Source organism: Haemaphysalis longicornis, unplaced genomic scaffold (genome assembly GCF_048455015.1).
Source record: "Haemaphysalis longicornis isolate Haplotype H1 unplaced genomic scaffold, Haemaphysalis longicornis Haplotype H1 scaffold_9, whole genome shotgun sequence".
Taxonomy (NCBI): Eukaryota; Metazoa; Arthropoda; class Arachnida; order Ixodida; family Ixodidae; genus Haemaphysalis; species Haemaphysalis longicornis.
The window spans coordinates 153,070,192-153,094,735 of NW_027526460.1; the positions used below are offsets into that span (position 1 = coordinate 153,070,192).

Here is a 24,544-nt window from a genome sequence, read left to right on the forward strand (position 1 = left end):
CTTCGGCGAGTCACTGCGCTGCATTTCCGACAGATGTCACGTTAGGTGAAACTTCCTAATGTTTTTTGTGTATTCTTCAGTGCGTTACAGACAATATATAAGGCTGTGGACTTCCGGTAATAGGAAAATTTACAATTGCAGGGGCAGCCACAAAAAATGGTTCGACAAAAGAAGCTCCACGGGCCTTTTAATCCCAACTTAAAAATTCAACATATAACCGGTGGCCCTCCATTAAATACCCTTGCCACTGCCACTGCTTCCAGTATCCGCCATAAAAAAACTGCTGTCGGAAAAGGAAAAGCGCCAGTATGCTCTACATCGACCGCGTGGAACTGACCTCCCCAATGGGCTCGCTCGCTGGGAGGAGGTACTGCTGCGTTGGCTTCGAGTTGGGGTGGCCTTACCCCCGCAGTTACGGACACTTGGGCTGCCCAGTATCACTCAGCATTTGCGGACAGCTGGCCCTTCTGTGTGCTTACTGCGTGAGAAGCGGACGTTGAACACCTGTTGTGAACTGGCCCAGGTCTTAGCACCACCCAAATGCAACACCTCCGAGACACAGCGCTCCATTTTGGGTGACCCCCAGATCTTAGGTGCTAGATGAGGCGCCCCAGCACTGGCCTCTTCTCCAATTTTGAGCGAAACATGTGCAATGTTGTGACTTTGAAAACTTTTCCTTATGCCATAAGGCAATTTCTCGCAAAAAAAAACGCCATTACTGTTTCTGCAACATATGGTTTCTTGAATTTGAGCCCAGGGTACATACAAGCAGAATAGATGCTGAACGCGAGGGTTCTCACTTGTTGATACAGAAGTATGAAAATATTTATTTTTTACACGTACTTCCTGTGCAGTGGGGGCCGTTCCAGGAAACCTTTCCTGTAGTCTCCCGCCTCCAGATCTGAAGAACGGTGGATACGTTCGATCACAGGAAGATCGGCTGGCTGTTTACTATTGCAACAACCAGTTCTGGCTGAAAGGACCACCCCAGTTGACGTGCGTCACGTCACCCAACGGAAACGATACCTGGGTTCCTTACCAGAAAGAAGCCGAGGCCAAGGATTTGGATAGGCCAGAATGCCACCGTAAGTACACCGTACTGCAAGTCGACCACCTGTCTTCAATTGCATTTTTTCTTTAGGTGAGTTACAAGTGAACAAATTCATTGGGAGGGTTTGTTCAATTTACCCCACTTATATTTGTCAAGTATTACAAATGCGTCTAGAAATGCTTCATCCTGTGAGAAAAAATTATAGAGTGTTGGCTGACCGTTTTCGCCAGTCCGCTCAGGCATCGGCGGCCCGCTCAGCGAAACCGGATCCAATGCCGTTCGCGGTCAGGCGCGCCACGCATGCGCAGTGGTGCTCCTGCTTCTTATCGGAGGGGAGCGTACCGTGATATACGGTCAGCTAAAACTCGCTATTGTTGCGGTTTTGGTAAGCGTAAATTTTTGTTGCATTAGGTTACATGCTGTACCAGTTGATTCAGCCTGTGGTTGTCCTGACCATTTTAAGCTTCATGGTTACGAAGAACAACCAAATATTAAAGAAAATGAGTGAAACGTAGGCGGAATTTCATAGTATAAACTTCTGCAACGCTTTTGAAGCCTCATAAAAATAACTAGTAACAAAAAGAAAAGCAACGAAAAACGAGGAGAAAAACGCTGAACCACGGCGTCGGCTCTGCTGGTATTTATTTTTCGTCGAGAGTGTTTCTAAATCGTCGAATTACATAGAGAACATTCTCGTCTAAAAAAACAATATTATAGGCTGTTCACGTTAGTTCGAAACACTCTCGCTATCAAAAGAGAAAACAGGGGCGGCATACAAAATAATAAATTGAGCACGCGCTTCACTTGGCACACACATAGCTCAGCCCCGCGCGGCCGGGCGGTAAAAGCAAAACCTAAATTAGCAAACACAAGGCATGGTTCCCGGCAATATTAACGTCCAATTATCCCTGTTATGCCATCCGCAGGACTAGTGCCTCCCTTGTAACCACACTTGCTCAGAACTGTCTGAACAGGCTTTGCAGCCGAATTTATTATCCTTCCATTGGTGATTTTTCTTTTTCCTGTATCCCAGTACCAACAGTTCTTCCTGCATCTTCCACGTGATGTCAGTGTCGCCCGTCATGTGGAAAACTCGACTCCAATTCTACACGTTAAATTTCAGCTTATAGGAATGTTTCTGTGTTTCAGGACGCTGGGGTCTCATCCCTATGCCTTACTCTATAAGCCTTCTTTCCATTCTGTGCATGGTTCGCTAGGCTGAGGTTATTACATTTAGGAAGCACAAATGTGCTGCCCCATACGTTCTTACGAGGAGAACACATTGGTTGTATACCATGCTGTTTAGTAACGGAGGTAATTGCTGAGTATTACTTCAGAGCGCTTACTGAATGCAACCTAGCGGATACCAAAGCTGTGGCTGGTTTCTTTCCATTGGTTTGAATCGGCAGTGAAAACTGGTTAAATATAGTTGTATTCACCCACGTCTTCCACTCTTCATTAGCTTGGTTGGGAAGAAACTTTCTGCATGCGATTGCTGTGTCCGACAAAGATACAGTGGTAGACTCTCGACAAAGCAGGAACTATTCTGCTGTTGTGTTATGTATGGGGATATGTTTTCCCTTTGTTGTGACTTGAAGGACACATATGGAAACTGAGATTTCAGGTACAAAGAGGCCAGCGATAAAGAATAGCTTGCCCCAGTGAACAACTCCTCCAGTAGAAACCTGGAGTATGTGCAATGGAAGGGGTGGGGGGGGGGGGGGTACACAAATTTTGCGATTAAAACTAGAGGAAGGGCAATAGTTTCAGGAAGTACCGAGTTCCTGGTGCTCGGTACCGGGTTTGCGTCAACAAATACCACGCACGAGTTCAATTGAGTTTAGTTGCAAACAAACGGGCCAACCGAGCCTTGCGAGGAGCGCCCGCAATTGCTCCGAACGAGCAACGCCTGTTAAAACTGTTCGCAGCGAATCCCCAAACATCACAGAGGTTTGTGTCCTTCAAAGGGTTCCGGATTAGATGTCCCTCCTCGTTATCCAGTGTCTTTTGGGAACAGTATGTGGTCGAAGGAGGAATGCGGCCAAGCTCTTCATCGAAGTTATTTATGTAAAGCCGACCGCTGCATCGCGTGCACTGGGAAGTCCATAAGAAATGTTTGACGTCACCAGACACACCACGCGTTAAACTCAAAGGCGATCAGTAAAACGCGATGACGTTGAGCACTAACGACACCTCTGTCCTTTTCTATATTTTAGTAACACAAGGTTGGCAGCTTGGACTCAAACGTATCTGATATGACCGATAATCGTCTGCCTTAGAATGCGCGGGCGGTCTGGAATCAGTCTCTGAGAGGGAGCATCTGGAAGAGCTTCTCGGTCCACATTACGAGAGGCTTCGTTTCCTCGCACATCTACGTGGGTGGGAAGCCAGTCCAAGAGAACATTATGGCCGTTTTAACAGCGAAGCTGTTTATCAAATCGTAATTTTTCATGTTCGCAGTTAAAAATACCAAGAAATTGCCGAGCGCACGCACGTGAGAACGGGCCCTGCGGCGACCACCCGGCAGTAAACAAAACCAAGAAAATGCCTAGCGTTCGTGTGTGCGCGCCACGAGACGATTTACCCAGCATCCCCGGCACCCGTCTGTTCTGCCAAGCATACGCAATTTGAGGAATTGGCCAGCATTGGCCAAAAAAAAAAATACTCCAGCGTTTGCTTGAATCGTGGCAACACTTGCCCTAAACTATAGAGACACGTCATAGCTGATTTTAGGTGAGAAAGGCACGTCACACGTGACAAAGGTTGTGTCCAATTGCTATCACGTCCAAAAAATGAAAGCTAACACCCGTAGCATCAATGATGGAGAAAAAATTGTTGCAGCCGCGAATAAAAAGCACATCGGCTGCAATCGTGGACTTAAACTTTCGTGATAGTCGTGAAGGTTGCATACACCTTCGCTTCCGGCAAGTCTTACGCGTAAATTTCCGCTTCCCTAATTTTTCTTGAGCTTCTGAACAAGATGTAAAGAGCATTGACGATTTCTGCTGATAGCCACCCGTGCATAAAAATTTCTAGAGCTGCTTTAAAGAATGTTAGAACGACTGCATGTTATACTCCAAGTGATTTTATCTTACTTAGGGCTTCCTCGATCGCAGCAGAATCCGCTGTTACGCGCCACAGAAAGAGCACCAACTATAGAACACGGTGACACAGTTCTACAATAGCAACTCTTAGTGTACACTTTGTGTACGGTCGGATGGAAATCTTGCGGTGTCATGCAACCTAAGGCCCTTGTTTCGAATGGGAACTTTGCGCAGTAAAGTACCAAAATAAGCGTAAATACCGTAATAATTGCTCAACTGTGTACCAATGCTTGAAGTAAAATGCTCTCAACTGAGATTTTTTTTATTTATTTAAATTACCTTACAGGCCCGGGGGCATTGAGAAGGGGGGTTACATGAAAATTACAGAATGTACAAGCAGCCAACACTCGGCAGAAAAGATGGTAAAGAACCAAACACACAAGGCAAAATCAGAGAAAAACAAGGTAAATAACGGATAAGTACATTACAGGGAAATAACGCAAAAAGTACTAGAATGTTCAAAGCACAACAAACCACATCAAATGAAAGGTACAAATCTCACAATAACTTTTGGCGGTAGAAAATGCGAAAAAAGAATGAACATATTTGCAACAGATAGCGTACACCTGAGACGCATAGAAAAAAGCTGAAGGCAAGGGGAAAAAATAGATTAGATTTAAAAACCCGAGCGATTCAACACATTGCCCAGTGAAGGAAACAAGATGATGCCTAAATATATGTGCTGCTCTGCAAGTGCTCGTGTAGAAGTTGACGAAATTTTTCCTGATTATTTTCAGCAGCAATGCTATCAGGAAGGCTATTCCATAGGCGAATGGCCACAGGAAGCGCAGAAAAGTTAAACGCATGTGTAGAACCATAGATACAGGAAAAACTTAATTGGTTATTTAATCTTCGGGACGTGTTTGATGCTATTTGGATCGGTAATGTGGAACGAGTGCAGTTATAAACATATTTGTGGAACAATGATAAAAGGGCGATATCGCGGCGAAGAACTAGAGGCTGTAGGGAAAGATCAAGCTTCATTTTAGTTACGCTGGAATGGTGGCTGTAATCACGGGAGATGAAACGGGCGGCTCTACTTTGGACCGATTCGATCATGTCGATTAGATAGTTAGGATGCGGGGACCAAATAGATGATGCGTACTCGAGTTGTGGGCGAACAAATGTCTGATAGGCCAATTTACGAATACTCGAAGGCGAATAACTAAGATTACGACGTAAGAAGCCTAATGTCTTCAATGCTTTGGCACATATGGCTGTAACATGGGATGACCATGAGAGGTTTTCGGTTAGATGAACGCCTAAATATTTATAGGAAATGGTATGCAACAGTTCATTGTTATTGATAGTGTAGCAAAAATGTGAGTTGTCGCGCTTACGGCTAAAAGCAATTACCTGTCATTTTGACACATTTAGAGACATTAGCCAAGTGTTACACCATTGACAAATTAGGCTGAGATCGGTTCGAAGCACTAGGTGGTCATCAGTATAGTTAATTGGTCTGTAAATAATGCAATCGTCAGCAAAGACGCGAATACGATAGGAAATATTTTGTGGCAAATCGTTAATGTATATAAGGAAGAGCAATGGGCCCAGGACGCTGCCCTGGGGCACACCTGATGTAACGTAAGTCGGAGATGAAGCAATATTGTTAACTACTGTGAACTGTTGACGATTGGAAAGAAAATTTCGAAGCCATGATAGCGTGAAGGAGTCGAGGCGAAGAGCGGTTAATTTTGCAATAAGGCGACAATGGGCAACACGATCAAAAGCTTTGGAGAAGTCGAGAAATATGCAGTCAGTCTGTAGGTTATTGTTCATGTTAAACTGCAGGTCAGTCGTGAATTCAAGTAACTGTGTTTTGCATGATAAGCTTTTTCTGAAACCATGTTGATTATGTAAAAAGAAATGATTCGACTCTAGGTGATTGTAAACATGGGATGCTAATATATGCTCGATAAGCTTGCAGCAAATGCAGGTTAATGAAATGGGGCGGTAATTTTCCGTGCTATTTCTGTTACCAGATTTAAATAAGGGGACCACTTTACCTATTTTCCAGTCACTGCGCAGCTGCCCAGAGGATAACGACTGCTTAAATATTAGACAAAGAATTTTACTAGAAACGGATATGGTATTTTTTAGTATTTTAGAACTAATATTATCTACACCAGAAGAAGTGGATAACTTCAGATTATTGATGAGGCATGCAATACCCTCTTCTGTGACTTCAATACTTTGCATGTACTGCCACTCATATTCATCGACGTCAGGTAAATTAGTATGATCCTCTCGAGTGAAAACGGATGAAAAAAATGCGTTTAATGCAGAGGCACAACAATTATCGGAAAGGGGGGCGTTGGTGTCACTATGTAAAGATATCCGATTTGAGTCGCGGTCAGGGGATATGACTTGCCAGAACTTTTTCGGATTCGTTTGTAGAACAGAAGGTAAATCTTTTGAAAAGTATTTATTTTTAGCTTCAGTTAGGGTAGAACAGTAGGTTTTTAAACACAGCTTATACCTCTCCCATGCAGGAGCACTGTTGATACGTTTAGCTGCACCGTAAAGACGTTTCTTTTTGTTCCTAAGCTTGCGCAGCGCATGAGTGAACCAAGGATTGGATTTGCCGTTACTTATCGATATCAACTGGATATATTGGTTAATGAGGTCCGATATTTTAGTCTTAAAACAAATCCAGTTATCTTCAACGGAGCAATTATTAAAAGAAGGGAGCAGCGTATCTTTAAAGAATGTTTCAAGTTCCTCATTTATTTTCGAGAAGTTAGCTTTATTAAAATCGCGTATTATTTTTGTCGAGACGCCCGTAAAAGGTAATTGAACATTGATGGCTATTTGAAGTAAATCGTGGTCACTAAAGCCGCTTATGTGCGTAACGGGTCCGATTGTTTAAGGTGCAGAGGTGAGTAAAAGGTCGAGAATGTTATTACCACGGGTACGTGCGTTAATAACCTTAAACAGGTTAAAATCGAGAGTGAGATTTATAAATTCAACTGAACTTCGGCAAGTGGATGAATGATAAGTTATCCCAATTTATGAGCGGAAAGTTGAAATCTCCAAATAAGTGGATAGAATGCGTTGGGCAAAGATTAACAGCCGTGTTTAAGCTGTTGCGTAGATCGGCGATGAATGAGGAACTGGCATCAGGTGGACGGTAGCAAGCACCTAGTAGAAGTTTGGTTTAATTAATTATTACAGCCACCCACACAATTTCGAGGGATGAATTAGTGTCGATGATAAAGGATGGTAAGCATTTCTTAATGGCTAAAAGAACGCCACCACCTCTTTTTCCACTTCTATCTTTGCGATAAATAGTATAGGCATGGGTATGCGGTAGAATTTCATCGTTGGTTACGTCAGGGTTAAGCCATGTTTCGGTGAATACAAGAATATCAGATTGGTTATCATCAAGTAGAGAAGAGATTAAGTCACGCTTAGGAAGAATGCTGCGAATATTTGCAAATGATGCTGTCAATGATGACCCAGATATGGGTGATTTCTGCTGAGATCTTGTCCCTGGACACGTGCTGATACCTAGCTACCTTTGTAACAAGACAACAGTATCAGTCACTTTGTCGTACATGTATGTTTTGTCATTCATGAGCAGGCGATTAACTGATCAACTGATTGACAGTATTCTTCTTGGTTTCGTGCAGGCTTCATTTATTTTTCCACCGGCACTGCTTTATTTTCTTATTTTTGGGGGTTTCGTTCGGTACTGTCAGTGCCACAACCGTTTTTAAGACAACAAATGTAAATTGTTTACTGTGCCACACAATGCTATTAAGCTTGTTCCAAAGGTAACATGGGCGTTGCGGAAATATGTTAAAAATTGAGAATCCAAAGGATAGGGGAATTACGACGTGCAAAGGGAAACCTGTACGCCTTTATTCAATGTAGCCATTTTCTGTGATACAACGTTTGTTTTGATTCAGCATTTACGTTACGAGTGCCGTTTTCACGTTTTGTTTCTGTCAGAACTTTGCTTCAGAAATTTTCTTGTATAATATTTTTGATGTTGTTGTTTGCCCTCTCAATGCTGCCTCAGCACTGTATTCATCCCCATTTAGCGTAGTAAATCCTGGTGCTTGTACGATTGGCCTTGGCAGTCAACATTACAAAACTTTCTCTGTCTCTCTCTCTCTCTCTCTCCAATCCACGGTGTTGTCTTGTCACGAATGTAGTCAACCAGAAATTACAGCCCGCTGTGCATACTGAATGTATTGTACACGAAGAAGTCTTCATTTTGAATTCGCGTTGCTGTCGGACTTACGTACGGAATGGCAAAAGCTATATCCACTCGCCTATGCGAAGCTCGTCACCCTAGCCTCCACCCCCCCCCCTCCCCCCACGCCAAAGTGAGCGTGGCGCCTATGCCGGATAGCATCCACTGCGTAAAGTGCTAGATAATAGGAAGCGTCTCTAAAACGTTAGTTAGCTCGGCGTCGAAGACGCGATACTCGGAGTCCAGAGCGGACTGGTTGTGTTGTGAAACCAACCAAAGGCTCCAGCCAGACGACCACAGCAGCAGCCCCCAAAAATCCTGGAGGAGCGGCAAGTAAAGCTTCCGCTCTTATTTCACCATCATTAGGCTGGTTGTGTCCGCTGCAGGAGGACTGCCTCTCCAAAATATTTGCAGCCACGTCTATTTTGTGCTATTCGACTCCAATTCTTCCTCTAGAATTTTTGGAAATCATCCCTCCTACCGAGTCCTTGGCATGCTAGTATTTCATTGAAGGCCCTTTGGCAGCCACACCTTCAAAAGGAGAGTGCACCTGCCAATGCTCATACGCATGACCTTACTTATATCGGTTAATTTGATGTGCATATCCTCCACAGGAGTTGGTTTCCTAGTCTTCTCTGCTGTTTTCGGATTCCTAATGGTGACCCCCAACATTCCTCTGTGCATTGCCAGCGGGGAATATCTAACCTCATTTCAAATCGCCTAGTGAGTCCCCGAGTTTCTGCCCCATATGTAATTACCAGGAAAACCACTGGCTGCACGCCAGATTATTAGTGGTTGAGGATGCTTAGTACTCAGAATAACATGCGTCTTTGTGAATGTTTCGTACCTCACACCTATTGTGCGTTTAGTTCTTTTTTGCGTGATTTTATTCAGCACTTATTACTAGGCCGAGGTCGACGTAATTGTTCATTTTTTCTAAAATGTCCTCTCTTACAGACGCGTAATTTACACACCAGAAGATTGTACCCTATCGTATACAACCACCATGCCGTTTCTTCTCATAAGTCAGAAAAGCATGATTTGAAAGATTCTCGCTCATGTGTATAAAGACGAGACTTTTGAGAAGTTGCTGATAATTGACCTGGAATAGCAAGAATTTTAAGCCATCGCTTGTGCTTTAGGCAGGCTGTGAGGTGTTCGCTGGTAAAACCTGCTAACAACATCTGCGTGCCGTCCTGTAGGCATGATCGTTAGGAAAAACAATGTTAATAGCATAGGTTCGCTCGAACATATTCTACCGTATCAAGTGGATACGCGTACAAATCATTCAGATGAATTCAGCGGGAACGAGAACTCTGAGCACTCCTCGTAAAAAATTCGGGCTGTATTCGCTGGGTTACCTCAGATAATACAGAGGGATTCCTTCTTCAGAGAGTATATTGTTCAAGGTAAGAATTTATCAGTTTGTGCGGAAGCTTTGTAGGAACAAGTTTTAATTCTGTGTTTGAAACTCTATTCTCGTATACAAGTTTATACTAAAATCGTATTCATATTACTGGAATCGCGCGCTGAAAAAGAAAGATGGGGGAATATATTTTGTCTCTTTTCCCCAGCATTTCAAGATTGCGAAGATCCGGAGATTGATAGGGGCGCCTACGACGGCGATTGCTGCACCCCTGGAAATGAGGTCGAATTCAGATGCAACAACGACCGCTATGCTCTCTCCGGAGTCGAGAAGGCCACCTGCCTCCCTGACGGCACTTGGAGCGCCCCTCTGCCCGTCTGCAAAGGTAGGTACAGTCCAACAACGCTACTACGAGTGTCTCTAATACAACATAGCCTGTACAACGAAGCATGCCATATAGCCTGGCCTGAATCCTGCGTTTTCTATGTGCTGTGAAGGCCACTACACCGATGACCACTACAGCAAATTTAGCTCTTTAAGAACAAAATTTATGCGCTCATAAAAGCTGAAATGTTTGAATACAAATGTGCCTAACAACACCAGTGGTAACGCGGAGAAGTGAACCGAAACCGAGCCACCGGGCGTTTTCGTATCGGCTGTTTGGTGCACCCGGCCTACTCGACACTTACAATTACGTCTTGGTGGACGACCAGGTTCTGGTTTGCTCTCACCTCACAACTGCCCCCAACGCGGAGGCCATTATAGAGAAAAGAGACGCCGCAAAAGATCAGGCGATCAGGAACAAATAGTTTGAAAAAGATCCAGGCGTTATGACCACCAGCGAATGCTGAGTGGCATTTGACGCCCTGCGGATATAAACCTTGCCACGCCCGACCTCGCGGCGCAGCACGCCCTAAACCTCGACAGCATTAGGTCGGCGGTGGTTGTGCATTCCGTACATCATGATTCTCTGCGGAACATTGTTTACTTTTTTCGCCTGTTAGGGTTTAAATATGATGTAAATAAACATTGTTTATCTCAATATGTTTATCTGCTTGATAGGGAGTCAGTGACCTTCGCGACGAATGTAAAGAACTGATGTATTGAACGAACAGTTATCGCGGTCCCACACGCTTTGTTATACAAGCGTTTGACTCTAGAGCTCTACTGAAACTGTATGGGATAAACCATTTCGATCTTTTTTTTCCAAGTTACTCAGGCGGTCCAAATTCATCCGTGGGCCACTCATGACAGCTCTCGAGCAGATCATCAGATATAAGCGCATATGTCAAACTGTGTATTATATTTCGAGCAATATCCAGTTTGTTCAATGTAAGCGGCCGCTAATATATTTACATTGCGTGCTTGTGACCCCATGCCTCTCTTCGAAATTCTAGATAAGCCACAGCTGTAATATGTACAAATAGCCTTTGAGATCTTTCAAAAATATTCTCATTTGAAACCAAAATTCACAATTTTCGGGAAAATACTCTGATTTATAACAAAACGTCCAAACCACATACACAACCACCGCATGTATAAAATATCAATAATGTTCTCCTTCCAGGTAGAATGCTGCTTCGCTTCCGACTGGCTGATTTTTACCGTTTTACCACTGCCGCTCAAGTACTATCTGCAACTGTAGCAACTTACGTCAGTAATGTACACAGCGAAAGAAAAGTTATATTCTACTTGTGTGTGCTATGTATTTATGGGAATGTATAGCAACTTCATAAGGTAAGGGTGTTAAGTTAAGGTAATAACAGGCGGACCTAATCCTAAAAGTCAGGTAGTCATTTGTCCAGCTTAAGCAGAAGCTTCTCAGAACTAGCGGTGATACATCACCTAGAATCACGAATGTTTCTGTAATTCAGAAGCGTGATGCACCTGCATGAGATCTCCTGCCAAAAAAATATAAAGTCTGTTCAGATATTGAACGTTTTTAAAAAAAAGTACTGGGGCAGGTTTTCCTCACAGCTCTCCTAACGAATCTTCCAACATTATCACATGACCTGTGCAGTCCTTGGTAAAATATGCTGCACTACGCGGCACATCCCGTGTTGAATGCAATGACCATTAAGGAAGGTTCTGCTGCTCAGTTGAAGCCGGTGTTCCTGTCCAATTTCTCCTGATGCTGAACAGAAATGACGCCTGAAGTCCTTGCAGTCCTTTGGTGAAGCAAATCTTCAATGGCAGCGCAACCGGTAACGGTAACTTTGTTTAAGGTTTTTTAATGCTGGAATGCGCACGTAAATGAATATTGATTTTGCCGGCACCTTTTCTTGTATAAGAAAAACTTTGCCAAATGATATTGAGGTAAGCTTTGGCGGTGTGTTTTCCATGTTGTCGCAGACACGTACTGCAAGGACCCTGGTCGTAGTTCCAATGTGGAAACCTTGATGATCTTGAACGGGAGGAGGTACACGGACGAGTGCTGCCCGCCGGACACAGCATTGTACCACGTGTGCGAAGAAGGATACCAGCTGGTCGGCGAAGAGTTCCTTCGCTGTGGTGCCAATGGAACCTGGGACCACGCCAGGCCAAAGTGCAAGCGTAAGCCTCCATGAGCATATCGGACAAACGAACTTTGGCTGACCATGATTAGCGAAATGGGTGGTCATGGATCTAGAAATAGCAGTTTATTTTACCACAGATGGTGACTTGGTTTCTATGAGCAACCCAGAAAAGCACCAATAGCTCCCAGTTTCCTTCTTTCCATAGCCGACTAGAATGCGGAAGTATAAGCTTGAGTCAACGTGTAGGTAGAGATGGATATGAAGGCGTCCTGTAGTGGACACCGGTAGAGGTCAGCGCTCAGTTCCACAAGAAGTGTAACAAAAGTTTTTATTTCCTCGCATCATCATGCCTATCCCGAAGGGTAACCAGTAGGCACGTATGCACGCTACGAAGCGTCAGTATCGTCAGTATATTCATTACCCGGCCATCGTATTTTTGTACCTCATCAACCTGCTAGGCAGCTATGGTTAATGGGTAGGATTCCCCTAATCATGCTCTCTACCAGAATGTCTTTTTAGATTGCAGTCCGAGATTTCAAAAGCAGGGCAGACGTGTAGTATCGCGGGGTATCGACAATACAGCAGTAGTGCGACTCGCCACTAATGTAGTAGCAGAGGGACAGAGTTGCCAAGAGGAAGCCAGAGTAAAACAGCTCTTTAAAGAAGAGATATGAATTTTCTGGGGGTGGAATTCAACCTCGACAAAAAACAAATCGAGTATTGATTCAGTTAGGTATAAGGAGGCTTTGTTTCACGACGCTTCAGCTCCGGTTCTTCTAACGACACGTGGCACAACGGTTTACGAACCGATACGGTGACTCTACTTTAATAGGCAAGTTGGAGTAAAACGAAATTGCCTCCCACCATCAGCATGGAAGAACACGAGGACAAATAATGGAACCTACTTAAAAATTTCTTCCCAGCACAAACGGCGGCAATGTGTGCGACGGCTATAGTTGTGACACAATCAAATGTTACCTTTCTTATAGCCACCGTACAATCGAGTTTGATGATGATGATGATTAGAGGCCCTCCCTTTGTATCTGGACGTCGTTTGTCACTAACCGACTTGCCTGTGTTATTCTACTTGCTTTCCCTACCCTTCACTAACCTAATGAGTTATCCCCCCCGGTTTTAAACCCACATCGCTCCCCCGTTTTCCTGCCCTTGCACCCCTGTTTACCCCTCCCCTCCTGTTCTAAACTCTTAGTCGGTAAATTACTCATCCTACGTCCCACTCTCTTCCCTCCTTTTCCTCCACCACCATTCCAGCCGCCTCTTCGTCACCTCGATAGCCTAAAGTTAGGGTTCTCCCTCACACCACATCCCAAAGCCTCAGTGAACGTCGCGGTCGTTCTGTCGCGGTCGTATCTCTCTGCTCTGCAGTCTATGATAATAGAGAGTTTTAGGTGAACCTTTTTGACGGTCTGCTCCGGTACCGGCGGCAAGCTCAGCGCAACTGGAGCCAATGCCATTTGTAGCCAAGCACACCGCGCATGCGCAACGGTGCGCCCGCTTGCTATGGGAGCGGAGCAGACCTTGAAAACTGGTCAGCTTAAACTCGCTAATATGCTCTACGGTTTGCCGATCCCTACCGCAGCATACACAAGTTTCGGCTGGGCGACCTCAGCGCCTTCCGCGGCAGACGCGAACAACTCTGGGTCATTATGGGGCCTCGCCGATAGCCTTAATCGCCCTCGAACGTGCGTTCGTAAAGGCGTCAAGCATAACTTTACTACCGCGCATACCTACAAAATACTACGACGATGACAGAAAGAAATGTTGTAGAAAATAGAAGCCTCCAAATAAGACATCTGTGGTGTAATAATATCGCCCTCCTGCCGAGCCGTAGGCCGGCACACTGTGAAGGTTGCTTTGAAGGCTTTGCATTTTCCTCGCAGATTCTTCTCTCTTCCTTGCGGGAACGAAGCCGTAGCTATGCATTGGTTACTGCATTTTAAAAGCAGCGTAAGTGAGCTGATTACGTGCTGCTGTGAAACACAAGCAGGTTGTTATAAGGTTGGTTAGTTGGCTGTAAATTCGCATAAGTACAAATTGGGAGTACATTTGTTCACACTGTGGACTCTCATACGCAGTTATCACAGGGTAGTTTATCACCTAGGGGTTCCACTCTAAGGTACATCTGTTATGTCACGTGGCTACCGCCGTATTTGATACAGACAACATGTGGTGCACTCCTTAGCGTTGATGTTCCTAAATGATTCTTCAGCTATTGAATATCATGATATATCATTGGCTTTTCTTGGATAATAAACTATGAAGACTGTTGTTTAATCCACGTAATGGGTACGAAAAATACAGACAACATCGGCTTCGAAAAAACTTAGACATAAGCAAAACGAAAGACCGATTGTTCGCAGTGCAACTATTTGTTTTGCACTTCCAACTAGCCCAATATTTGGCAATATATTTCGCTCTACACTAAAAGTTCTCACGTGAGAACTCTATTAGAAAGTAATTGTATCGCTTTTAGTAACTTCTATTTGTAGCAAAAGCTTGAACCTGAACAAAACAAATAGTTGCAATGCGAACATTCGGTCTTTCTTTTTGCTGATGTCTAACTTTTATCAAAGCCGATGTTATCTGTATTTTTCTTGCATATTACACTGTCAAAGACTGTTGTCTAATCGACTGAATGGGAAAGAAAAGGAAAGATAACATCGGCTTCGCTAAAAGCTGGCATAAGCAAAACGAAAGACCGAATGTCCGCATTGCAACTATCTGTTTTGTTCAGGTTGAAGCTTTTGCTGCAAATAGAAGTTAACAAAAGCGTTACAACTACTGTCTACTAGAGTTCTCACACGAGAGGTTTTAGCGGAGAGAGAAAGATATTGCCAAACATAAATATTCTAAAATATTTCTATTATGCGTTTTAGGTATCCTGCTCACCCCTCGCCCTCCGCCCCTTGCGAAGTCCTCATACAAATGAAAGTTATTTAACAGCCTTCTTTCGAAGAGTTTCGCTTTTTCGCGGCTTGTTTTTATCCAACTGGCGTGCTGGGTTGCGCCAAGAAACCTGTAATGTGTATTGGTAGAGGGGCCAACATAGACACAAAGCTATGTACAGCGGGGGCTAGTTGGTATTGCATTTTTAAGGGTGGAAAAACTGCGCAGTTTTTCTACCCTTAAAAAACACAGAGCTAGACATTTTTCCCCATCCGTAAGGATGGATACGGTGATATGGGCTGTGCGGTGCTCCGGTACAAGCGAAAAAGTGGATATGAAAAGATTACACACTGTGACTGATAGACACCCTTGTAATATTCGCATTGTTGTATTCGAAGTCATGAATTCGAAATGAAAACTGGATTTTGAGCTCTCGAAACGTCGTATTCGATGGCGCGTTCCGTTCATTACCGTCATGGCTCTTCATTCAGAGAAAAAAAGTGTGAATGTTGTACTGTTGGATTTGCCCAGTACCACATCCAATTCAAATGTTATGCCCAAGTTTCTGTGCAGTCAACAACGTACTTCGACAAGTGTACTCGCATACACCGGCTAACGCGCGGAAACTTCACGCAACGTCTGATATCGTATTTCCAAACAAAAGATCGTCTTTAGGGGACTCGAAAATAATAATGCTGTGTTTCTTTTGAACCAAAACTAGCAGGTCCTGAAAAATTTGTGCGGGCCAGTCAGAAGACGCGTGAGCTATCCCGCGCATGCGTTTCCCTTCTGGGTGTCACGCAAATTTGTTTCGACCTTCCATTCCATACACGAGTTCAACCGACAAAATCCTCCTCCCACACTGTGTGGCAGAAATAATGTATAAGAGCGCCATTTATTTTAAACATCAATTTATTTTAAACATCAATTTATTCTAAGCATCTCATTGTTGACCCGATGCGGCGAGAAAAGAACGCGACACTGTAACGAACGTGCTGGCGCGCGCTGACAGACCTAGTGTGGCACGTATCTACCTAAGGTGTCGCTGGGTGTCTCTGGCTGAGTGTCGCCTTCAGTACAGTGACCGGTGCCTATACCTGTAACCTCTTTCTAATGCGCGGCATGGGAAAACTGAAATGCTGTAAATAGAAAAAAAAAAGACCTACGGAGGAGAGGTATGAATATTGTCACAAGTTTTCACTGGCCCTAAACGTCGCTAAAACCTCTGTTCCTTTCTATGCTCTCTTGCGGAATAGAGGCTTGTTTCCTTCCTTTGTTTACTAAGCTTATGCATCGTAACTACACAAATCGACTATTCCACACGCAAGGTTCACTGAAAGCGAACAATTCGGTTTTGTCGCGTTTACATGGATAAGCCTTCTGTGAAATAAGTTCACCACACCATATAGATAACTAGCAGAATTTTGTGATTGACACTAGTTTTTGTGGCGAAGAGTGTGAAGCTGTCGCCATCTTATCTGCTCTTTTCTCTTTTTTGCGCATTCCGCGGATAACTGTACGTTCTTATGTGGTACTTCTGTCAAACACTTTAAGATCACTTGTATTGTCTAGGCAAATAGGAAGTAGCCCTGCTCTTGATTATAGAAAATTGCAAACTTGTATTAGTTCTTAGCCTGTAGCCATTCGTTGATAATCAAAAAATCCAGCACTAACGACAGCATACTAATTTCACAGAAACCCAAACCGCGGCTAAACCACAGAGTCGTAAGGGACTACACCTAAGTCGTTCATTGTACTTGCAAAAACTAGTAGTTCTACACTAACGTCTTAAACAACCCACCAGTGGCACCGTTTCGGTAATTTTGCTTCTAAAAGCTAAAAGATCAGTCGCATATGTGCTCACTTCGCTGACATGTCCCAGAAAGACGATACTCTTGAGCCGCCTCTGACACATAAAAGACTATTCCCTCCTGCCTCCCTCAACCAACCCCCTCGCCCTTTTTTCTGAAATCGCGATAAGCACAGAGGCGGTTTGCTAAAATTCAGTTTTTCGGCGTTTCACTTCTCATGCCATCTAGTCTAATCTTTTGTTACTGTTGGAACCTTGAAGGAGTTCTGACACAAAATTTTGAACGCTATTGATTCTTTGTTTGATTGGTTGATTGATTGTAGGGTTTCACGCGTCGACGCAACGCAGGCGATGATCAGGCGCGAAGTAGTAGAGGGCTCCGGATTAATTTTGACCTCCTGGGGATCATTAACGTGCGCCAAAATGTCGTACACACGGGCGTTTGTGCTTTCGCCTCCATCAGAAAAGCGGCCGCCGAGACCCGGAAACGAAGCCGCCACCTCGTGGTGAGCATCACAACGCCTTAGGCCACTGAGTCACCGCGGCGGGTAATTTTGAAGGCAAGATAACTTGGGACATAGACTGGAGGGAACACAAATACATCACTGGAAATTATCAGTGGCAAAAAGAGCCTATAACATATTTAAAATCAATTTTCAATACTGGAAACCTAATCAAACAGCCACCGGAACACCACGCGCAATCGACACTCCCTGGATGTGGAGTAAATAAACAACATGCAGACAGATCACGAGTTTGTGTTGGCAGCTTCCGCACGGCCGTTGTTTCTCGCCTGCTCAGCGCTGCGATCGGAGGTCGAAACTTTTGCTCACGAGCAACGAAAGATCCGATCATTGGCGACCGAGGCGCCGGGATTTCGTTGGCTTACCCGGCAGCTGGCCGCAACTTCAGTTCTACAGCAATTCCAGGCGGAATATTGTTATTGTTTTTTATTACATTGGACGCGAGAATGCGCCGGAGACACAAAGAGCGCACTGAGAGAGCCGCACGGTCGCTGCGCAGGCGGCGGCCACGGCAGCGGTGTGGCCCAGCCAGTGCAGGTAGCTCGAATGATAGTTTGTTACCGCTGCAAGCACATCTTTAGGCAGACCTGTAGGCAGACCGGCAGGCTGCTCCCAGTGCGCGTCTCCCCACCCACTGCATTAAGCATCCCGTGTCGTTCTCTAGCCGTGGCAGCAATTTGCACTCGCGGCACCTGTATCAAGTTCACGTTAAGCCTTAGTCCGCATTGCTCTTTAAACCAAAGCTTTCTACCTCAACCAGCCAACCGTTCTTTCATGGCTTGCGAGGCAAGAAACTCCCAACGCGACTGGGGAGGCGTAGGACGCTTTTCACTCCGGAGCACAGTGTAGATGGCGCGGCGATAGGGCGCTAATACCCAGCGTTCCCCATGCTTACGCCGGCGGACGCGTCAGTGGGACGTTTCCGTCGGCTTTGCGTCTGCTTTAGCGACGGTGCTGGCATGTTTTAGCGCAGCTTCTCGTCCATTGCGGGCTTGCTTTACACGGCTTGATTAACTTGTTCGACAGCACCTCCTGGGTAACCTTACCCGACAAAATTAAGTGGTCGTACGGCAAAGATACGTTAAGGATTGGTTTGCAGGGCGGGAAAACAAAATGTAGAGACCACTTACAGACATAATGCCGCTAGAGAAACGCCACCTCTTGCGCACTGCTTGTCACGAATGCCACTGCGGTTTCTAAATGGCTGAATACAAATTCGGTTGTGTTTTAACAGGTATTACAAAAGACAAATGGAGAAACGGGTTCTGATAAATAGCGACTATAGAACTTCCCTCAGCTTTTTCGAAATTCTCACACTTACGAGACAATTTAGTTTAAATCTGCATAAATGGGAATCACTGCGCTCGCAGGCCTGATTGTTTCGGTGTCTGCGCTGGTGTCGCGGGGTGGTGTAGCCCCGTGCTAGCACATTATGATGGCTAGGTTTTGCTGTTTCACCCTTCGAAACACGCTCCTATGCGTTTCGTTTCTGCCGGCGCACGGCCGGGCTACAGCGGCGGTGTCCGCCGCTCGAGCCCAGCCATGGCTGACACTGCTGCGTTCCCGACGGCGCCTTCACGAATTCCAGGTAACGGCTGGCAGAATCTCTGGTTTCACTCTTTCTAGAGCCGCGTATGAATACAAGGGACGTCGATTGTGGAATTGTTGTGGGGCTTGTTCACGGCTTCGCGTTCCAAGCACCTTCACAGCGTAGATTGGAGCCAATTTTTTTAACTGAGCGGCTGACGAGATAAGTGCGTAGGGGGCATTACCAAAACTGCCGCCTACGCGAACTCGACCGTGCTACGACGCGGGAACGACTGTGCTACAGCAGCTCTGCTCTGTGATATCCATCCGACAGTCTCTTGCGCAGCTTTGTTTATACCAAGTCCGTCCTTTCGCGGCTCCCGCTGAAACCGAATCTGTGACTGTCCGCATTAAAAAAGACGGTAATTAAACAACCGTCACGCAATAAATGAAGTTTCTTAACGTGATAAATTCGTTATTAAACACTTACCGCTACGTAAACAGAAGATACTAAATTTTTGTCTCGGTGCCCCTTAAAAATTAGTACACCGCCACGACGCCGCTCTAATCTGCGCCCGCGAGTGCTTTTTGTATTTTTGGGTCAAAATATTACTTTCGAGACCTATTTTTTTTTGCCTGCTATTTTGAAAAAGCGCTCGTGTATTTTTAATTAAAAGAACACTGCAAATCTATTGATATTTTGCCGGAAATACGCCTGTTTTCTTTCGCTCAACAATGTTGAAAAGTATAAACTTTGCCAGCAGATTTAGAAGTGTGGAATTGTGTGGCCTTTTATCTACCGTTTGCGCACACGGCTGATTCAAGGGCCAGTCAGAGACGCAAATGAAAATTTTACCGTTTAAGTCGCCCCTAAAAGACTCCCGTCTCTAAATCGCACGTGCTCAATGGCACTTGGGAGAGGGAACCTTGGGAGCGTTCACACTCAGCAGATGATTGGAGTTTTGTATATGTCCTAGATGGCTGCTATTTACAAGATATATCCTGAGAGTTTATCCAAATTCGCAGGACAACCATGCAGCTGTTAAAAGCTCTCATATTCTATTCTTAGATTCCTATTTTAAAAAAGTGTTCAGGCACAAACACCTGCAGAAGGGGTTGCACAGTAGTTTAAGCATATGTTAGGCACACTGACCAGAAGAAACTGAAGGTGTAATTTGAAATAAAGGTTGATTTAATTATTTCGCAGCGGAGGGAGGTTGTGACGACTTCGACGTGGAGCATGGCCGGGTGACCGGAGAGCGCTCGGGCGGAGACTTCTTTGCCCCCGGAGACAGTGCGTTCGTCGAGTGTAATCCTGGCTTCCGCGTGCATGGTACCGATCAGCTTGTCTGCGAGGATGACGGCTCATGGGACGAACAACCGCCAACCTGCATAGGTGAGATGCGCATTACTAAAATTGTCAAATTTTAATTTCCCTGCTGGTGTATCGCCGAGGAACGTGTTTAGATGTTTATCCCTAAAACGCATGTTGGGTACGTTGGTGCATGCTTTTTTTAAACATTAGAGCCCGAAAAACACAACGAGTACAAAGAAGCACGGCAAAAGCACTTTCTTTACCTCTCTCTGAGCATCTGGTTGGTTACCTACTCATACCTTTTCATATCCATTATGATGTTCAGCTCATTCGCCAGTCTGCTTCTTTGTAGCTACTCTATCCATGAATTTATAATCAACTAGGGCAAATATTGAAGGCGCAAAACTTAATGTCATGATAACAACTTCCAAGGGACGGCGCAGAGCGAAATTTCATCGAGGTACGCGGCTGCGCCCTCCAATCCCCCGGTGGCGGTGCCTCCACAACTCGAGAGTCAGCTATGTGCTACCGGAACTGGGAAACAGGCCGACCTTCCACCACTTGCACTGAAACAGAGTTTTATGTTGCTGCAAAAGGGTACAACGGCCGGAAATTCGTGTACGCAGAGGGCTCAGTAATGTCGACAGGAAAGGCAAGGATGATGCTCATACTAGAAGATGTCGTTCACCACAATTCTATTCCATGCTGCACCATACCACAAGCTCCCCGGCTACTGACCTTGCGCGCGGTGCTCTAAATGAACCTTGTTGTGCTCTCTAATGCGTTTCTCCAGGTACTCCCTAAAGGTTTTAGTCATTTTTATTTTAAAGTCGCCCCACAAAGTTTGCGGCAAGCACAGCGGCATAGTCCTCTACAGCAACTGCTCTCCGAGATTCCTGAAGACTTCCCAACACGTTGCCATGAACCGCCATGACATTGCATTTCGGGGGCTACCAAGGTTTACTGAAATCATCGGCAGCAATTTGGTTTCCTTTGTCTATCAAGCACCAATTCTACAGGGAGTCTTGGTTCTTTTGCACACATCGCCATAAAAACATTGAATTAAGATGGATTACACGAATCTCACCTATGCGTCCATGATCTTCTGCTGGAACGCGTCCCCATTGTGGAGCGTTTCGGTTGCAGTCAACTTTACTTTACCGAGTGTGCTGTGAAGAAGCCGTCACAAAATCCTACTGTTTGAACATCTTGAAGGCCCACAGCGCCCACTCCGACATCCGTGGCACTTGAGACACAGTACAGCTTGTACCTTGCAATTCTCCTTTGTTGGAGCTTAGACAAGTTCTTGCAACTGAGCTTAGCCGGTGAAACAGACGGGCTTTTAGGATCTCTCTGTCTCTACCACGCCATTCACAAGCATTCCGGTGACGAGTACAGGAATTCCGCCTTTTATCCCTCTTGAGGCAGGAACGAGCGGGAGGATGCATTGTGGGAGGCACCCAGACTCCTCACTATGATTTTGGGCAACATACCACAACATGTTCTAAAGCAAACGCAGGTTTCCGTATTGCTTTTTGTACATCAGTGCCATGCTAAGCTGCGGAAGCTTGCTCCTGGCAGGCGTCATCGTCAACACTGTCAAGCACGCCTGGTGCAATCCTCTTCCCCATTGTTTCGTGCAAGCTTGTTTGTTGCAGGCGTGAGTCTCCTTCGGGAGCATGGGACGCTACCACCCCAAATTCCACGCTAGAGGGCCCCTCACACCTCTTGGTTTATACTATGGGAGCGGTAGTAACTGCAGGAATGAAAAGGAATCTTGTGAGGACCGATCGTTGCAGATAAAGTGTTTGGCGCAATGTCAAACAGTTTCTCAGATGCGGAGTGGTTTCCACGCGTGGTACAGAGCACCGCTTTCAACGGCCTTCGTGTCATACTCGAGCTGGAGCCCCTAAATCAGGTTTCAGAGTATCGGCATTCTTTCCTCTCATTGTAGGATGCCGCCGATAGCGGCCATTGGTTGAACCACGTCACGTGACATTTGTGTACCCGGAAAACCCAAGGGCGCTGATATTTTGGTACCCCTCTGTTGTCGTGTGCGCGTGTGTTACGATAAAAACCTACTTTTAGGTGCGCGGTGCGACTTTAGAAGACGTTGAGAGTGCGTTTTTCAGCCCCAGACCGAATAGCGATGCCGCGCTCCTCTGTACTTGGCTGTTTCAATCGGCCGGAAGGAAGAAAACGCATGCTTCACTTCCCGCTCGCTGGGAAAGAACGACATTAGTCATAGCCTAAGCTACATCCACCAGAAAAGCGTAGCTTATTTAGTGACTCTAGCTTATTGAGTGCCAAGAGCTTAACCTAGAGCCACTGAAAAAGTTACACCAGCGTAACGAAACCGGACCCTGTTGCATCAGCGCGCTGTCTCGAAATCCTCAAATACTAAACACAGTGGTCATGGTTGCCAGGCGGAGCCAGGACCAATTCCGCCCGTCAAGGTCGGCCGCAAGTGGGCGCAAAAAGCTGGCCACCCTGGCGACAGGCATCCAAATGGCTGCCGGCATGCATTAGTGACGTTACTCTTACGCGTAGCTTGTTTAGTGGCTCTAACTGCAGCAAAGAAGGCACAATATTGTCACGGAACATATAGGTCAGCAACACCCCGCAGAGCCATCACAAACGAACAGCGACGATGGCGATGAAGAAAGTGCTGGTGGACCCTGCGATGGCTCTCTAATGGCCGCCTTGTAAATACTGTACATAGAACAATCTACCTTCTAATACATCGCTTCATCTTCAACCATGGTTCGAGTCATTTGTTCTGCCGCCACGTTACATTTGGTGAGGTGCTGGTACATCCCCGTCCTGGCTCCAGCTTCGCACCTCAACGGCATCGGCGGAATCATCGAGGGTCCATGAAGCGCGTCGGGAAGCCCAGCCTCACAGCTACAAGCACTCCACGACTCCTCCCCCCCCCCGCCCCGTGTCCCGAGTCCATGACATGCCGATCCAGATCGGCCAAGAACCGACGACATGTGACCAGAAGGCTACAACGTGCCACCAGCATTTTGGTCTGACGAGGTTACGAGCCCTCCCCGGTTCATTGTTGCTTTGCGGACGTCGTTGCTACGGGACATCGCTCACCAAACCCATCACTTACATCAGTGGTGGCGAGAGCTTCTTCACTGTATACTCTATCACACTGTTCATCTTCACTGAGCTTATTTAGGGTACTGTGGTTTCGACCACGATGGTCGCCTTCGAGAAGAAGGTTATGCTACGCTATCAAATACGACGAAGACGACAGCGGCGTGGGGCGTTATGCACGAGCATCTTCGGCGACGGCGAAGCTGGGGGGTTGGGAAGGGTACACGCTGACTGGCTTGTATTTTCCCGCATTTCTTATCTGCATTACAATCCTCGCCGCGCCGCAGCTTCGCCCGAGGCGGTCGCCCTCGACCGGGGCGTAACGCCACGCAAAATATGAGTGGCCAATCCCCACAGCGCCATCCGAAAAGTACAGCAACGACTACTACGAAGAAAGTGCTGCTGGAGCCTGCGCTGGCTCTGTAATAGCCGCTATTTTATCACTGTAAATACGACACGAAAATACGCTACTGTAAATGTAACGTGGCGGCAGGTCAAATGGCTGGGACCATGGTTCAAGATGAAGCTATGTATGAAAAGGTAGATCGCTCTATGCACAGTATTTACCCGGCGGCCATTAGAGAGCCAGCGCAGGATCCACCAGCACTTTCTTCGTCGTAGTCGTCTCTGGTCTTTTGTGATGGCGCTGTGGGGTATTGCCCACATATATGTCCCGTGATAATATGCAGCGTCTCGTTGACGCTACAACATTGATGATATGCTACGCAAGCTTCAGGCTTGACAATATTGGTTTTCTTTAAATCGGGCCACAGTGCTTCAGGTTTGGAGTGAGGCTTCATAATCTTGGCCACATCATACATCGTTCTCAATTAAAGTAAAAAGCCTACAACCGTCTTAAACTGAAATTAATTCACTTTGATTTTCAGAATTTATAGATATTATTACGCGCCGGCAGGACAAATGGCAGGAACAGCTGCTGAATATGAAGCGATGTATTTACATTATCTCGGCCATCACAGTCCCCAGTCAAGCGACGTACCATGCAATCTGCCCCTACTTGTGACATGTCCCCCTCGGGCACCCGTCGAGAGTGGCCTTCCTCTGTCGACGCCACATTAAATAGGCCAGTGCGGAGCCAGTGGAAAATGAGGTGA

General features: G+C 45.8%; 1 protein-coding gene across 1 annotated transcript in view; it reads left to right on the plus strand.

Moving 5' to 3' along the window:
* LOC144153501 (uncharacterized) overlaps positions 1-24,544 on the plus strand; it is a 209,572-nt gene that overhangs the window by 26,316 nt on the left and 158,712 nt on the right. The window contains exons 3-6 of the mRNA XM_077685137.1: positions 855-1,085; positions 9,934-10,110; positions 12,078-12,278; positions 20,217-20,405. Of these exons, the coding sequence (XP_077541263.1) occupies positions 855-1,085; positions 9,934-10,110; positions 12,078-12,278; positions 20,217-20,405 (798 nt within the window). The remainder of the gene's footprint in view (positions 1-854; positions 1,086-9,933; positions 10,111-12,077; positions 12,279-20,216; positions 20,406-24,544) is intronic.